At 33.6% G+C, this 18,870-nt stretch overlaps 1 protein-coding gene across 1 annotated transcript in view; it reads left to right on the top strand.

Moving 5' to 3' along the window:
- pnt (pointed) overlaps positions 1 to 18,870 on the top strand; it is a gene marked incomplete in the record, with an annotated part of 100,355 nt that overhangs the window by 11,672 nt on the left and 69,813 nt on the right. Inside the window, 1 exon segment of the mRNA XM_011313452.1 lies at positions 6,509 to 6,713. Within this exon segment, the coding sequence (XP_011311754.1) occupies positions 6,509 to 6,713 (205 nt within the window).

Genomic DNA, 18,870 nt, shown 5'->3' with positions numbered 1-18,870 from the left:
TTAATAAACAAACATGAACAGTTAAGGATACGTAAATGCGTTGGTGCGACCAGGGCGTGTAATTTCACATCTTGTACTATAGTGAACAGTACACTATGCCCATACACAAGTACGAAGAGTGAAACAACCCCGTAAATGGTTGGGATATACTGTTGGCAATTGCGATTGCGATTAACGATTGTACTTGACTGTCGTAGGACGATCTGTCACATATTTTACCTATTTTCTTTTGATAGAAACGAGTGTTCCTCTTCCCAGCAATTTATTTAACTCCATGTTTTTTCTTTTTTGAGTAAAGGACATCATTCTGAATGATAGGGAAAACACGCAGTTACATTCGAACTAGCGAGGATAGATATTCTTTCAATTTCATTTAATAAAAAAAGTTAACATCGAATTGAAACCTAACCTTTTGAAATTGGAATTGAATACTTGGATGCTTCAATGCATTAACTATCAGATTGAACACTCCAATTATTTACTTATTCGTTGAAATAATTCTATTCATTCATTATTATGAAGATTATTTGATTATTATTTAATAATTCTGAATTAACTCCGCTTTATTTTGAACTGAATGATATTATCATGACAATTTCTATTCTGTCACATGTAACTTAACGACTTTCGTTACGACCCCATGATTTCCCTTGGTCAAACGGCAATCGTACGGAAATCGTCAACACATTTGTAGTCTTGTTTATTCAACGAAACGCTCAACTTCCGCTTTTATCAAATTATTTACCCACCCTATGCTACCCTCTTGTGTTTGATTCATTTCCTGTTGAATTAAAAACTTTTTTTTCAACTTATAAAACTTTAAGGTGCGTGGGTTCAGTGATTTAGTAGATCGTGCACGCAAGCACTCAAGGGCAACGCGTGAAAATGAGAAAGTGATTCACTTCAATTGGCAAACTACAGAAATTAGTGAGACTAATTTGTTTGCAAACTGGTGGGGAATAGGGAATGGGTTTGAAAATTCCCTATGCATGGTTTTATCGTTACTTGAGAAAATATTGGTTTGGTCAGCGACATAGAATGAAATACTTTACAGAAACATTTCACTGTCGGTTCCTTTGGGCGTTGTTTATTAAATGTAAATAAATTGTATTAAATTTTGTAGTGTATTTTTGTAGTGAATATTTCGTAAGATATTCCACTACTTACGCAGCATTTTTGAAACAATTTTTTCGAAAATCCATATTAAGAATCAAAAAATTATCATCACACTCGAGATTAGAATCAAGTACGAATGAATCTTTACCAACTTATAGTTTTGAAAAAACAAAAAAACAAAAAACTAGAAGGAAAGATATGAATTCAGAAATATTTCCCTATGATTTACATTGCATTAATTTATATTGTGAATCTCAACTGGCATATCTCAAATTTTATTAAATAATGCATCTCCCGCAGCATAATCTTACTCAAACCAGGAGAAACTAGTATATAAACTTTAGTTATTAATAGTTTCTTTATAAATAGAAGTTTTTAGTCTCGTTAGTTTTGCCTGTCCTGCGCCTGTGATTCTGCTGCAACTTTCCTGAATCTCTAAATACTTCCCATTACTCCCTTTCCTCGATATTCTCGACTAGAATATTGATAAAATTACATGGATTAATGGCCTCTCGATACTTATCTCATCTCAATTCCATCCATTTTCGAAATCGGAAAATTTATACATTTAACGTTAATTCTCTCTAGCGCATGAGATCAATAATTTCAGTTGACGATTCATATATAATTCCGTGAATAAGGTCAGGAGAGTTACAATTACTCGTGGAATGATTTGCTGTTATCTGCATCATTTGGATACTAAGACCTGCAGGTCGCCGATACAGTGAATCGTTGTTCGAGGAAAAGAGATTTAATGAGTCTATATCTGTCGAGTAATCATCAGTCACTTGGTTTTTGTTTTGCAATTTACACCCTCCACTCAGTCTCATTTAGTTTGTCAAGATCATTGAACTTCTCTAATTGATGATGAGGACTTCGAAAAAACTACACTTACTAAAAAAATTGCCTAGCTACAAGAAAATCGAAGCATAACAACCGCAAATATTTATACAGACATTTACTCGTTCCGATGAATTCAGATATAGATTCAGTGGATTTAGTTAGACATAAATTGATTTTACAATAATAACTTTTGTCGCCGCAAGCTCTACATATCTGACAAATATTTTCAATCAGCGATTTTAAAATCTATAGATATCTATATCTATTTTCACCCACAGTACAGTTAATATTATTTATTCTACATATTCACTAGTTGAATTTACTTTATCATTAACTCTACTCTACTCTATACTAGAAGAATGGTGGAGACGTCTTGATAAAAAATCCAAATTCCGATCAAGTATTGTAAGAATCTCTACTATAGTTTTGCCAAATGTTGCTATTTTATCACTTCTATCACGCATATTCAATTCTATGGAAAGTCTTCATTCCATTTTATTTGATCAGTTGATAATGTAGCATCACTATTTCATATCATTCGTCATTTCCAACACCTGTGAAATGGAAAAAAATACTTGATAAAAATAGTAGAGCACTTTAATAAATTCCAAATCATTGATTTCAGAGAAAGAAAATAGATCAAATTTTTCCTGGCCAGTTAGTCTAGACTAAGTCTGGCTTAGTCAAGAGAATATTTTCTCATTGGTAGTTTTTATACTCCGTCGTTTATTCATTCCCCTTTTTACATGTTAAGAATACGAATGAAACATTTTTCGTTAAAAAAACAGTTTAAATGTTTCGTCGTTTTATCACTTCATGGTTAACTTAAAAAAGGTGATGAAAAGTTGACGAGAAGTTTGGAATGGTTGAATTTCGTTTTTGATCAAAATATTGGCCCTATAGATATGAATTATTTTTGAAAAACTTGATAATTTCAAGTTTATTATTCTGGAGTAACAATTTTAATCAAAAAGTTGCGCTAAAATAGGTTCATTAACCCCAGTCTTCCCAGCTGGTTTTTAACGTATCTATTCAAACCGCTCTGCTAGATTCAATAATCGACCAATGACTTTAAAAGATTTTTGGAAATATTTCGATACTTTCAATCAATAAACCAGACCTTATTTCAAAATTTCGTACTCAGCCATAATGATATTAGAGAATGAAAATGAGCTTTGCTTCATCGACCAATCTACATTTCATAAATTGGTCAATAGAGACGAATGAGTTAGCTTTTGCTATGCTATTTCTAGAAAATTCCTGTCATAATAACTGATTATTCCATAGTATTCGATAATAAAAATTCGGGGATATTTTGAGCCTACATATTATTGCGTATTTTTCGGTATACCCTATTCGTCTGCTCCAGAGAATTGATAGATACTGCGGTGAAAAAAAGGTTGAATTCATGCAATTCAGTCATCATCGATATGCCCAACTGAGGGTATGAAGAATAAAGTAACATACTCTAACATACATTGAGCGATTAGTTTGTTGAGCCAATCGTTGCGTCACGCCACAATTCTCCAACATGTGTAAGTGTGACTCGTCAGTGTTTTCATTCAGTTTCTTTTGCCTCATGAAGGTCAAGCGGTCAAGCCATGTTGGATGAACTCGACTGGTGACTCTCCTCTCTCGTCTTCATATTTTTTTCCTCTTCATCCCCAGTTACACTGTTATGTCCTCGTTTACACTTCTGGTCGTTATTCATCTCTCTCTGTTTATCTTCCACGAAAAGCCCTCCCCAGTTTGTCTTGATTGCTTTTTTCAAACGTCTTTTTGTTGGATACGATACGTTGGACAGTTGTGCCCTTCCTTTTAGCCATCGGTAACCAGTTGTCCCCTCTCGACAACTCACACGTTCACATGTTCACCGTCTCGCCAACGACTCGATTTCCCCCTTTTTACAGCAGTGTTCACGGTTCATTCATGTCCCGAGTCCACTCCTTTTTATTGTTTTATTTTTTTTTACTCAACACTGTTTTTTGCTTCTCAATGCGAGTTTTGGGCTCGTTCAAATTCGAGTTTACAATTTTTTCAGTTAGCGTAACTAAATGTGGTTTAAAAACTCGAAATATTGAATTTTCAGATGCTGCCGCATGCATGTCCAAAGCTTCATCTAAAAAATGTCCGCACAAAAATGGTAGCAAATTCTCATTCATCATCCATTATCTCTGTTCACGTTGCTAAGGCGTGTTCAGGAGACTCACGGGGGATTCAAGTCAATTGAGCCTGAAGTTTTCATAGAATTTGTTAGTTTTTGCATCTTATCAATTAAGAAGTTGTCTTTGTATTTGTTGGGCTGGGAGTTTCATACCTAGCGCCTTTTAATAGTTGAAAATGAAGCACGGAAATCATTGAGGCATTTTTCACCATTAATAAGTTTTAATAAGTTCAGTAGCAAGAAAATACGAAACAGAGAAATCTTGATTTAAATGGAAGAGGTCTAACCGAGAAACGATAAGCCCCTTAAAATACAAAAATAAGTGTCAAGTTGGAAAAGAAAAAAAAAATGAAGTGAATTTTCAGATGAATTAGTAAACTTGGAGATACACCCTTCTATTACATTTCGCTGGGCTTGGTTCACATTAAAAGGACTGGTCTTACGAAGGGTTGGTTTTCTGACAGAGGTAGATTTCTTGGTAACCAGCTTCGATTGGAAAATGTTCTCGAAAAGATACAAATATTGATTTCTTTTTTAATGTTCCCACGTTGTCCTCGTCTTTATTACATATATACGAGTGGAATTTTGATACATTATTATTCTACTCATTGGGAGTTTGATTTGCTAAGTTATAGCACAAATGACGTCGATTTTGAAAAAGCTACACAAACATTCATTAAGGTCGTTGTATCGCGATAGTCTCTGCAAAAAGTTTATCCGCTATAAAATGGGCCAGTTTAGAACACAATCCTTTCATGGTATATAGTCGCACTTGATTGATTGCATTGTGTATGAATAGCTAAAGCATAACTATATATTTTCCATATTAACTATTTTTAATGATATAAATTTATGGATTCTCTCCCACCATATGTATTCCATGTTTTTTTTTTATTTCAAAAACTGTCCAGCCGTTGATATTTTAAAAAATTCGAGTCGGTGAAACTCTATTTAACACGTGTTAAATCACTGGAATTAAAAAAAATTATATTTCAAGTTCAAAACGTTCAAAACGGTCAACCACAAATGGAAAGAGCTCATTTTGTAGTTAATTTTTTTAACTATTCACCATCAAATTTTTAACGAAAATTTTACGATACAACAACGTTAAAGCCGTTTTGCTAACTGCTACTCCTTATACCTACTGCGCAAACAAAGATCCGAAATTCTCCCATGCCCCTATTAATATATAACAAATTGACCTTACAGATAAGGTAACTTATCGTATCTTAACGTCTGATAGGTTGATAAAACTCGTAGCTTAGAAAATAAGATGAGAAAGGTGAAAGAAGAACTCTCGTTTTTTTTTAGCTCATTTCATTCTGAAGACTTGCCGAAGCAAATTAATAATTGTAAAAATAATAATTACCAAGTAAATGACTATGAAAATTAATTGTTAATTCAGTTTCAATGGATAGTTCGCTTGATTTTCTAGTAAAGAAATTAAGGCCCGGATGGACTGTCTGGAAAAGATAATTTACTCCAAAATTGGGACTTCTAATTACTCCGTCAATTAATCGCCTTTTCCGATAATTGTTAGCTAGCGGCCTAGTTGTTGACAACCGCTAGAACGCTAGCTAACAATTATTGAAAAAAACGATTAATTGCCAAAGTAATTAGGAATCCGAATTTCGGAGTAAATTATCTTTTATAGATAATCCACCCGAGCCTTAAATGAAATTCAATTGAAAACGTTTTTTCGTATAATATTTTCAAATTTATGTGGAAAGTCTAATTTCCCTTTGGAATTTACTTTCCTTTGATATTTGAAGTGACGAACACTTTGTGAAGACTCTGATGGTAAAAAAATATAGCCAGCCATACGTTTCAGTTATATTCACTTATTGCGGGGAACAGTATGATATATCAGATATATGTTAAGTATACATTTGGACATATATCTGATTGAGAAATATCTAATATTTGCTTTAATATATAAGATATAATGCAGATATAATGGAGAAAAATATATATCTAACCAGGAATGTATATCTAATTTTAGGAAAAATCCGGAAAATTTTGCCATTTCTAGTCGATAATATTGCGCAAAAAAAGTCCCTGAACGCCATGTCGCCAAGTCGAATTTTTATATAATTATGGACTTTTTTTTTTAATTTTACGGAAATACGAGACAAAACGAGAAAATCCAAATATACTCCAATAAAATTTCCATTGTCAGCCAAGGAATTCTGTTCTAGCTGAAACTTGGCGTCTCTTCTACTATAACTGTACAATAATGATGATGATGATGATGATGATAATAATAATAATAATAATAATAATAATAATAATAATAATAATAATAATAATATGATGATGATGATGATGATGATGATGATGATGATGATAAGTATGTAATATTGTTTTGGTCTCTTAAATTTTCAGAGAGATGCGCGTGGATCAAGTGGTATTTTGGGATGTGGAAGTCTCAGTAGTGGTGGAGTAATGATGATGATGGCAAAATACATGAAGCAGGAATTGACTTCGGATGCGGAAGAGGAGGGCCTTGTGCCCACTCTCCCTAGTAGATTCACATCCATGAGGAAAGTCCCATCTCTGTCAGACCTATCTGACCCAGACAGCTCCTTAGGTAAGTCCCAAATGAATAAACTATATGCAGCCAATTTATGTTTTTGCATTCTGCCTCGTCTGAAGATATTTGATGGCTCGAAATCTGAGTCGTCTCCTCTTGTCTCCACAAAATCGTCAAGAATAGTGCAACGTTAACGTCGATCATATGTTAGCATAATACGAGCATGAGCTAAGTAAGCGTTTATGAGGATTTTGTGAGTAAATGGGAAAGAGCGCATGGAACTTTATTCTTGTCAGTTGATATGGAAGCGATATTAATGCGCTTCGTTTAGGCGCAGTTTACACTACATTTTATTTGTGAATGGGTAAGAGGTAGACGATGGCAGATAGTTATACATATACCTTTATGGGTTTACAAAATTAACCTCAGTTGAATCGTTCAAATTTATGTCAGCATTTATTTGAAATTTGCTTGTGGTTTCTGTTCTAAATTTTTTTGCCGTCACCCAATTTTTTATTTATCGAAATGATTGTCAAAATGCTCCACACAAAGATTTCATTGTTCTTACTCATGATATGTTGTACAAATGAAATATTACCCTTATTTTTTCTGGATTATTATTTCTTAGCAATTGGGGGAACCTAAAGAATCGATATTATTACACTGAGAAAGAAATACATTTACCAAGTAAATTCATTGAGTGGAAGCCAATCAATTTAGTAAAAGTAATTTTTTGTTTCAATTTACCATGAAATTTATTACATTGAAATTTTTATTTGTGGTTAATATAATTACGCAATCGTTCTCACGTTCGAGCTGTACATATAAAGCCACTGCTAAATGAATCTCAATAATTATATTTTGAGTTATTGGCAGAAAATTATCGCTTAAATTCATGAAGAAATAAAATTTACAGAAAAATAACGGGAGAATTCTATAAACTGGGAGCAAAGCGCCATTTTGTAAAAAATTACGGAACTGTTGGCCTGAATTTTTCCTTCAGCTTGACGTAATTTCTTACGCAATGGCACAGAGAAATTACGGACAATCACAGAAAAATTGAGATATATTCCATAATTTTTATCGAATCGACACTTCGGCCCGCATTTACGGAGCTGTCACTTCATTTTTCGTATTTTTTTCCTCCGTATACATACGTACAGTAACAAAACATATTTGAACGACCACCATTAAGTATTCTGACCGAAATCGGTACTAATTTTTGATTCGGCAATGCTTTTATGCTTTCCTGTGAAAGCAAAAATTATTAAAAATTTCTAAATCCGATTTTTCTACCCAAAAATCTATACAAAAACCTCTACACTATTTTTGCTCTCATCATCTATATAATATAATTGAATAAATATTTTATTAAAGCAAATACATTGATGCACTCGCATAAATTTTTATCAATGAAATCTTGATGAATTGAATGATGAAGAAAAATCTAAAAATTCTCCTTAATTTCATTAAGATTGTTAGCGGTGTAGTAATGTCCTCGTTCTTAGATTACAGTAAAGATGAAACAAAAACGTGGTTAACAAAACGCCTCGTTGATATATGCTTAGTGTGCATTGAGCGATCAAAATATAGCGAGAATTTACGAATTGGATAATCAGCAGCATCCTCATTAACTATCCCCCCACTGTTACATGCCCGCCCCCGTACTTCTCTTCCTACTCTCTTCACAATCTGTCTCTCTCTGTACATCAACTATTTATATTATCAACGCACTCTAACGACTTTAATGCCTTCAACATGCAACTACTCAACTAAAGATTTTCCGCTTCGTTGTTACATTCATTTTTAGCGTGAGCAACATAGAGCATAGAGTATAACGGAACATTTTTTCATTAAAATTCATAATTATAATCATGGAAAAACGATCGGAATAGTGGAAGGAACTGGTCTTTCTGTTTTCGTGATGGAAATGTTATATTGAACTTCCAGAACGGGAAGGTGCTCACCAAAATTAATAAAATTCTAAAACATTTTGGCCATTTATTTATTATTAAAAGGATGGATTTTTTAATGATTCACTGCGGATTAATAATTACGTTAAAATAAGTAAAAGAAGATTTTACTTTTTCTAATATCGAACATAGTACGGCTAAAATTCATTGAGTCTGTATTCATTATTTATAAAATGTCAGCGAAAATAGGAGTATTTTCCACCTCATAATTGTCAAAAAATAAATGTACTCGCACAATTTCCATGTAAAATGAGTTGGCTCTACATTTAAAAACACCAATGAACAACATAATAGCTTTTAATCATTGATTTTTTCAATGTTTCAATTTAATTCGACTATAACATTGACGCAATCACCTACGCCATATTAAATTTCAATCTTTTAAAACTTTATTATCAGCATCTTGCAAATGATGAGATGAAAACGAGCAAAGCGTGTAAACTGTACAAATACATTCACTTTTAAATAGATTGTTTTTCGTGAGAGGTGAAGCTCCCATATCAGCTTACAATAGTGTGAGACACACCCGTTTTTTTAAATTTTACTTTACTTTGTTAGTACTTAATGATTGATCGAGCAAAACGGAAGTTAAAAAATCAATATTATTTCTTTATACTTTCAACCGTGGAATAAAATTTTTTCCCGCTTCATTATGTTTCGTTTCTATAAGAAAAACATAATTAAAAATATGTTTGACTATATACGAACCACGAACAAAAATGGCCAAACATTACTATGTCACTTGAGAAATAGTCATTGTATTTACATTTAACCATCTGTTTATTCAATCAAGCCAGCATCTGTATAAAATTATTATAATTGAATTAATATGAGTCATCATTTTTCAAATCTCACGCAACAATAAAGAAAAATTCTTAAAAACATTATTCTGTAATTGAAGAAGTAATGGCGCGATCACAGAATCTATGGTCAAGTTCTTTTTAAACGATGAATTAACTATGTATTTATAAAAAAAAATTAATGAAATTGAAATTGAATTTATGTGAATGCCCACCGTCAGCTTTTTACACGGAGAGAAAAGTCAAATAAAATTTATTCTCAAAATATCTTGAACATAATAATTCGTAGAATTTCTGTTATAGATTTGATAGTTTCTAGAAAATTTTTGTAGTGATAAAGCCAAAAACTTACTGAACATTTCGGATTTTTCTCTTAATTTTTCTTTAAGAATTAGTTAGGCTTCTGCCTAGAAAGAGAATGGTAAATTTGGAATTTGAGGAAGAGGATTGGAGTGGGAAGAAAAAAAGGAAAAGTGTCGTTTATAGTGTACGGTGGAATTGGCCCCTGTGCCTGTAAGCATGACCAGGAGTCGAGAGTAACATCCGGTGGCGTATGCCTGGTGTTCTGGCAAGTATCCTCATGTACTGCCAGTGTCAATGCTTCTAATGTTTATCCCTCGGAAGCTCCTCAAAATCTCCAGCCATTAACCCCTTTATTCAACCTCATCGACTTCTCAGAATGAAAAATTACCATTTTTTGCCCTGATTATCTGTTCCTTCATTCTTTATGGACAGGAGGATGGCCACATCCGTTCGGCTATTTTTTTCCCACCAATATAATGTGACGAAATCGATCCTCCCTCTCAATGTCTGGTGAATCAAGAATGGAAAGAAAAACACGTCAATGTACAATTATTGCAACCAAATTCAGTGCTTTCATTTATGTATCTACCGTGTATATCCAACGGTTTCTTGAAAAAATACCACCGGAAGGTATCAATCAGGAGATTGTATTTCAGTTTCGATTCATGAAGCTTTAATTCATGAAAATTCTATTCCATTTTTGGCTCTTCAACTACGAATTAAGTTCATTTTTCTCGCCATCCTCTGATTGCCAATTGGATTTTTTCTCAGAACTTTTGATTTTATTTATTGTTTTGGCGATAATCAAATGAATTGCAAGTTGAAACAGTGAAAAGTGAGATTTAATTGAAATATTATGATGAATACTTAGAACAGTTATCAAATGATCTTTTATTAGTGTTTTAGATATATATGAAAAAAGAGATTTCCTCCGAAATCACGGAATAAACCATAAAAATCTTCGTCTCTCAATTTATATATACCGATGTGATTAATGAAAGATAATAAATCCTCGTTTTATTATTATAAACACCGTAAATTCCCGCTGAACGGGTTGAATGTACGGCGGGCATAAAGTAGGAGAGAATAGCGTGAAAATTTTATTTTTAACGCTTTTGCTCACATGTCTTTCGTGAAATGTGGCATTTGAATTTTCCTATTGGACGTACCGTATGCCTGAATAATTCACCACTCTTGCTTTTCCGCATTAGAAACAAATCCTTCGCCAAGTATCTGTTTTGTGTATCTATGATGAATCGCTGTCATTGTTACACGATCCTGAAAATCAATATATGGGGGGAATGATTGATTCCAAAGACGATAGGGGGACAAGAATGTTTTATGGAGATGTTTGTATCCATTGTTCGTTGAATAGTGGCTCACATAATGTTGCTATTATTTTGTGCGATTTCTTTTTATATTTTGTTGGAGAAATAGAAAACGTGGAAAAGGTATCGCAGAATAACGCTTTTTTTTAGTCGATTTTTTTTTTTCGTTCACTTGTTGTAAACATTCATAAATATTCATCAGTTTTTTTCATTTTTTCAATTTTTATTTTGCTTAAAATTACTTTTAGTTTTTGAATGGAAACATTCTAATCGTACAAATTTAAGTTTTTCTTTTTTGTAACCAGGCTAACTAAATATGATGAGCATTTTATGAATTTTATTATGAGTATATACACTTCGATAAACTCTACTTGTCAACAGCAATTAAAATGAAATTTACCATAAATTCTGTGAATAATTAACACTCTGTTGAAAAATCAATATTCCACCAAATTGTCAAAAAGCTGTCATTGCAAGAGATTTAAAAAATGGCTTATGTTTATAATAAATTTAACCCTTGACCCCATTGGTTAATCAAAACGATGGTTATAATAGCATTACAATTCATTAGCTGACATAATCCTAGATGAAAAAAAATATCTAGCAAATCCTTATATATTTATCAATGGTCTCTGTTCAATCTCAAAATAGCCGTAATTTATAACAGGTGACGTCTTGAATACATCTAGACCAACTCCGGAATAGACCTTTTTTATATCAAATATCAAATCACTCAAAAATACAGTTTTGATGAGATGCGCAATGTTGAGATAAATAAAATCTATTTGGAAGCGATATCTTAATTCATTAAGAAGAAGTAATTAATATCTTTGTTGTTTTCTATGAATATTTAAACCAATGAGGAATTTAAAAGTTGAAATGAATTATTCAAGACGATTGGAGTGGACATCATGGACAAACTGAAAAATTCACTTGCACATTTGAAATTACCACAATGGGTGAATACCCATTGAATGTCAATTATTTGCGGAAGGAAGTGCGTTGTGAATTGCATTGATGAAAAATAGGGAATAGTTTTTTTTTGGGTAGTCAACTGGAGAAATCGAAATTCATCATTGGATAGCGTGTCCTCTTCGCTCCCAGGTCACGCCCTTGTCGTTAAACCAACACAGACAGATCGACAAAGAAAGTATCGAGATTGCGCTGGTGAAGAGATACGAGCGAGGTGTTTTGTCATTCCAAGAAGCGATTCACTTTGACTCGCTTGGAAGGGCAAAAGGAGACGTATATAACTTACCGATTTATTCAAGACAAACGGGTATACCGGATGGACTCAGGGGTATATGAGAGGGAACAAAGTAGCAAGTAAGGGAGGCAGAAAGAAACACTTACGTGCCCAGAGTTACGAAAGATTTTCATCACAACATTTTTTGCCTCATTTTTCAATCAGGAGCTATACTTGCCAAGTTGTATGTTTAATTTATCATTCCCCTGATTATTTACATTTTTATTGAACTCGTAATACTGAGATCCACTGTTTCACTTATTTCACACTAGAACCCGCACCATCTCAAACCCATTCAATTCATTTATTCCTTGAATTTTACATCTGATCCAACATCGAGGACCATTTGCATGCCGAACATGACACATGATAAAAATCTCTTTATAAAACTCAAATATTCGACATTAATTGAAATTCATAAATTCTATAGTTATACGTTTTTCCTCCACTTGCAATTGAAGTATATGTGTGTATATAGTATAGAGTGTGTTGATAAAGTCCATTTGATTGAACTTTCTGATTTTTTACATTAATTCAGTAGTCTGATTTATTGTGTTCTATTTTTCTTCTTTGATAGTGTCCTTGAACCTTTTCAAGTGTGAATAAATTCATAAAAAAACGATGCATAATTGTTTTTAATTTTTGTCTAGAAGCAAAAAAAATGTCCGACTTTTCAAATATGACTCTATTGATAGTAGGAAATCATGTTGTCATTTTTCACTATAGTCATGTTAGAGAGACTCGTCTCATTTTTCCTTGAAACAGATGATCAACAGATAACGCACAGTGTTCGAAATTTTTTTATCTTTATCTGCAATTTTTTGAATTCCTTGAACAGCATGGAGAATTTGCATGAATCCAAAGGCGTAATTGCATACAATGACGTGATTTCGCATTATATAAATAATTAACTGTATTTGTATTTAAACATTAAATTCCTCGTAATCAATATTGTTGTCGAGATTACTCCGAATCATGCATTCTTCAGATCATATTTCAACTGCTCGCTTCTTCTTTTCCTCGCTAGAACCCCGAAAAATTAAAGAAGTGGTTGTTTAATAACTACAACTTAACAGCGAAATTTGTATGAAAGAAACGGAAATTACGTTACTCCTTCAATCCCCTCAATGCTCAATTATATACCCAGGGTCATCCATTGCTTGCTAGTTCACCGAATTACATTCTATCAATACTCTTTGAGTAAATAACGATTTCATCAAAACTGTGTATTTTTTAATTTGTTTTTGTCTATTCCGAAATTTTTCATTTTTTGTATCAGTATCAAAGTAAACACTTTTGGCTCAAGTGTTGTTTTTTCAACTGACAGATTTTTTCCGGCGATAGCTTGAAAAATAATCATTGAAATCCATCCAGTTGTGACCAGTAATATTTATTTTGCAGCTATTTCGATGGAATTCGAACTTGGGAATAATTACACCATGAGCTATTCAAAAATTTTTTATTTCGCGAAAAAATATGAAAAATAAGGGTAAAACATTGAATCAATCAATAACCGATCAAACGACGTGCATAACCAATATATCCCTTGAAAGAAAGGTTTCGAAATTCTTGCTGAGAATAATTTGAATGAATAATATCATCACTTGTTGGTATTTCCTCAAAGATTCTAATGCGTTAGGAAACATATTGCTAATTACTTAGCCAAGAAGCAATGGTAGAGAAATTTCCTTCCTTTTCTTTTATTTTTTCGATCGTGTGAAAATACTGATTTCGAAGGGATTCGAAGCCCTGTTAGTGTGTGAAGCCGATGGCTGCAGCCGAAAAATATTAAGGGTATGCACAAGGTGGTAGGCATATTGCGTGAAACTTATAACCGCAGCTGTGCGTGGTGCGGTTGAGCCTCTGAAGTCCCTTTAACCATCTCCGGAGGCCACTCTCATCTTCCAACACCAGACAGCCTCCATTCAGGAATGAAGTTCTCACGTTATTTCAGAAACTCAAAGATCTGTTCTCGGGTTTTCGGCTATAAAGTGTACCGAGTACCTGAGTCAACATATTTTTACAGTGGCAAATAAAGATCCTATACTTTTTCCCCGTTGGTTTATTTGTTTTTCCATTATGGAGAGCTGCATTTCTCGGATTCATGGAAAGGATTGAACAGCAAAAATTACTCTTCCTATAAGGGAGAATTCTATGGCAACATAGCAAAAGGATTTTTGACGAAACCTGCATAGGAATCCTTTCTATGCAACGCTTTCTGTCGCTTAATAAATGCTGTAATAGATCATAGTATTCTTTACAAAGTTAAACATCTTAATAATTTCATGCTAATATGAGAGAGCTTTTCATGTTACAAAGTGATATTTACTATGTGTCACATACATATGTAAAGAAATTAGGAATTTTCACCAAAATGGTGCTCGAACGCGGCAACGTTGTGAGGAGGTTAGAAAGGCGTGCAAATTCAAATATCCAAAACTGCTCTCCAGGAACTCTCAGACAGCCAAAAATACGATTTAGTTTTTTCAAACTTTTATTTATACAATACGTCAAACAGTTAATAGAATACTTAAAAGCAATAAATAAACTCATTGATTCCATTGGATCCCACCAATCAAAGAAAAACCATTATGGATCGTTATTTATTCAACTTTTTAAAGTAGTCTACAATTTTGAATTGTCCATGTTTAGATGTCTTTGTTTTTACGATAAATTCGAAAACTATTCCACAGCACAAAAACATAATCTCTCGGATAAAACACGACCGTTTTCTCCGAATCACTCCGATACTCATACTATAGATTCCATAGTATGGTATGTGTATGAAAAATGCGTTGTTGCCAAACATATTGGGAAAATTTCGGTCCATACCTTAATTAATATAAATAATTGCTGTGCATAATAAATCTTTCTCTTCACTTAATTCAACACAAAAAATAAAAGGAACCAGACTAACGAGATTTTTCGTTATTTAATAATAATTTTTAATTTCGTATTTTTTTGTTGCAATGATGCAGCGACGTGTCGGAACCAGTGATGTTTACCCTGATTCTATGCTCCAAAAATTTACTGCGGAATCCGCGGTAATCATAACCATGTTCCTAGTAATATTTATTTAACTTTGGAAACATTTACTTTATGGTTTCCGACATGAGAATTTTTTAACTCTCTCTTGTCGGACTTGAACTGGTATAAACCTTTGCTGATCATTTATGAAGCAATAATAGAGTCTAAAAATATCGGAGGTACATGTTTCAAGGGCATCGATACTTACCGACAATTATAACAAGCGACGCCACCGATCAAATCATTATAATGGAAAAATCGATTTTTATCTATGATGATTATAACAATATTTGTATTAATCTAATCTATAGTCTTTTTTTGACGAGTAATAAGCACTCCGGCTGCATGACGAAGCAATCCAATTAATCAAACGGTTTATTTTTTCCTTGTTCTAACTATTTTACACTGATTGAAATTCAATTTTGAGGTATAGTAGAAGTCATATGAAGTATCTATCATTGCCCAAAGCATTGCTATTTACCGATTCAGTCAGTACAATAAAACTATCCACCTCCGACATGTGTGCAATGATTATGTAATTATAAGAATCCGGATCTCATCATGCGGACTAATATTCCGAAAATAATTACGTCCTGTGAAATGACAAAGTATTTGAATCAGTACAGTATGTCTACTACTTATTTTTATCTTCGTCTCCGATTGATCGAAGTCCCCCTGTTAAAGTAAAATAAGAACTACCAGAAACCTTTGACAAATTTTTCCTAAAGTGAGAATAATTTCTAAAAATATGTGAACATCTTCAATTTCAAGGGCGTCACTATTTATCGACTCTTGTAGTCACTGATATTACCGATCTGATTTTCAACAAAGTTATTGAATTTTAATTAATATCCAATGAAAATTCGAAAAATTTTCAATGTAATCCAATCTTCAGAATCTTCCATTGGAGCCTGATAACATTTTTCACGTAATGATAAAGCAGAAACGAATGCAATATTTTTGATGATTAACAAAATGCCGAGGAAAAAACCACATGGTCTCTGATGTTCAATGTGAATTGATAACTAGGATTACTCAATGACGTCATTTTATCGTTTTGTGCAAGACTAATACGTGAATCATTCATAATAAGTGTCTCAGTTGGTCCATTACTCCCTCTCGTTTTTTGTACCTCTTGATGGTATGTATACACCAAACTACCGCTCATACCTCTATCTATCGGTTCTTCACGATAATCTATCCTAGAGTTTCAACTTTTCGCCGTTCGGTGGCGCTACGATATTTTTGCAGTTGTCGGCCGTTGGTAAGACAGATTCCTTCCTCTAAATTTCTCTTCTCTTTCTGTCGTGTCAAACTGTTTTAATACTTGAATACCTGCATTGAACGTTGAGAAAGTTACGCGATTGGTCGGGCTATTGCAAAATCAATCAGAACCTTTCTCATTGAAACCAACTTGCCACATTTGGCCTCGATCCCAACCCGATTCTTCAACGGCGATTTTGCAAAATTGGAGAAAACTGTCTCAATCAATTTCATTCATTCCTTTATTCATTCATTCATTCATTCATAAATATAGCTCAACATTTCTCTATTCTCATTCATTAAACAATTTCCTTCAATTAATTAATGCTTCAGGCAATCGACATAATCGTTATTATTATATGAGTTATTATCGCAGATCGTAAATTAAGTGTTTGAATTAGTAATAATATGTATAATAATCTCTGTGATAATTGATGTAATTCTAATTAGGCGGGATTTTAATATTGAGCTTTCTGCATTATCAGCACGAATAATAATGTTAAAATTTGCTCACAAAAAACTACATGAGAAGTGGCATAAATATTTTTTCCATTGAAAACACGTTTTTCTTCCTCATCGGACAGTTTTATCAATAAATAACATTCATACTCGTTATCGATTTAATTGACTCGAATTGATAAACATCGTATTTTAATGTTTAAACGACGACGACGACGACGACGACGACGATGAAAAAGGAAAAAAAAAATGCGACTACTTCTGTTCTTCTCCTTGAGTATGTTAATACGCCGACTGGCAATAAAGAATCTGAGTGTGGGTTTGGAGGGGAGGCCACCCGTTGGGACACAGAACAGGTAGCAACAGGTTGTGGTGACGTCATCAGAGGCGCCACGCGACTCTTGGTTGGGTTTCATTCATGAACTTATAGACTGCCAGATCATATACCTCTAACCATCCCCCTTACCCCTTGTTCTCTTTGATTTACCTCAACGGTCCACGGGAATCCAATTTTTACTTCCCGAAATAAAAATCCCACCATCTTCTCACGCTTCGTTAAAAAAAACCGGTTAGACCCCCGAAAATATGATCGAACCAGTTACAATTTTTGTTCATTTTTCACTCCTGCTCCCTTTTGGAAATTTCACTTGCGATAATTTTATTCGGATGAGGTAACTGCGACATCACTTGGCGTACGAAGAAAATTTAATAGGTAGAATTTCTATGTTGAAATTTGCATCTTGTAGATGTTAGTAAAATTTTATAAATATTAGTGTAGACATGGGAATGGTAACTATTAAGTAACGTAATAGTTAGTATGGGGCGTGGGTATAAACTTGCCTATCGGCAAATAATAGCTACTGTGATACATATAGTAAGCATTGCCATGTTGATATTGCTGTCAGAATGTGCATATATAGTAAACTTCACAACGTAGAGGAAGCATGACTGAACCTGGTGATTTTTCCCATTATGCATTGTAATATAGTTACTAGCGTGCATGATAAACTTATCAGTAGTAAAATGCTTTACAAACATCTTACAGTACAAACATTTTGACAAAGTTGACATAGCATTCTCTTTTATGGACATGATCCCTTTAACTATTGAATTCTCTCCGTGCACTCATTCACCATTAAAAACACATTTTCACTTAATAATTAAAGTGTATAGCAATGTGAATGGTGTACTGAAATAATGCATGAAATTGCTCTAGTTGAAGTGAAAGATTGTTTTTTTTTTATGCTGAGATTGAGCCGCGATTTATAATACATATATGACGAAATTATATTTTTTCGATGCATTGGATTGAGGTAGCGCTTGGAACTGACTACTAATCTGCGAAATAGTTTGTACCATTTGCTAGCTGCACTCGTAAAATAACACGTCAAATTGCCAATTCGTAATGTACGTATTGGATATTTCATTCCTTTTAACTCCAATCCTCTGTTTCCTCTATTACAAGACAGTGGTGTATGCCATTTGGACTGGGATTTTGTGATACAGTGAGTCGTTTTGCCCGCGTTGTGGAATCCCTCTCTCTTTTCCTTCAGGTGTCTAACTCCCTCTACCAAGTTGGGCCACGCGAGTTCATTCATGAGATCGTGGGAAAGAGGGCCTCGGTCTCTTGGACTCCCCCACTAGAAACCTCGTTGGGTTTTTCTCCCCCTGTTACCTGTCCACTTTATTCCACATCCCTCCTCCATCTTACCTTCAGCAGTACCAAAGGCATATGCCGGTACAGTGGCTGTCACAAGTTACGTCACGATTCAACCACCGGAAGTCATTCAACTTGGGATGCCTGTGTATTTCACA

Source organism: Fopius arisanus, unplaced genomic scaffold, assembly GCF_000806365.1.
Source record: "Fopius arisanus strain USDA-PBARC FA_bdor unplaced genomic scaffold, ASM80636v1 scaffold00122, whole genome shotgun sequence".
Classification (NCBI taxonomy): domain Eukaryota; kingdom Metazoa; phylum Arthropoda; class Insecta; order Hymenoptera; family Braconidae; genus Fopius; species Fopius arisanus.
The sequence above is the reverse complement of the archived record's forward strand: the minus strand, read 5'-3'. Positions and strand labels throughout refer to the sequence as shown.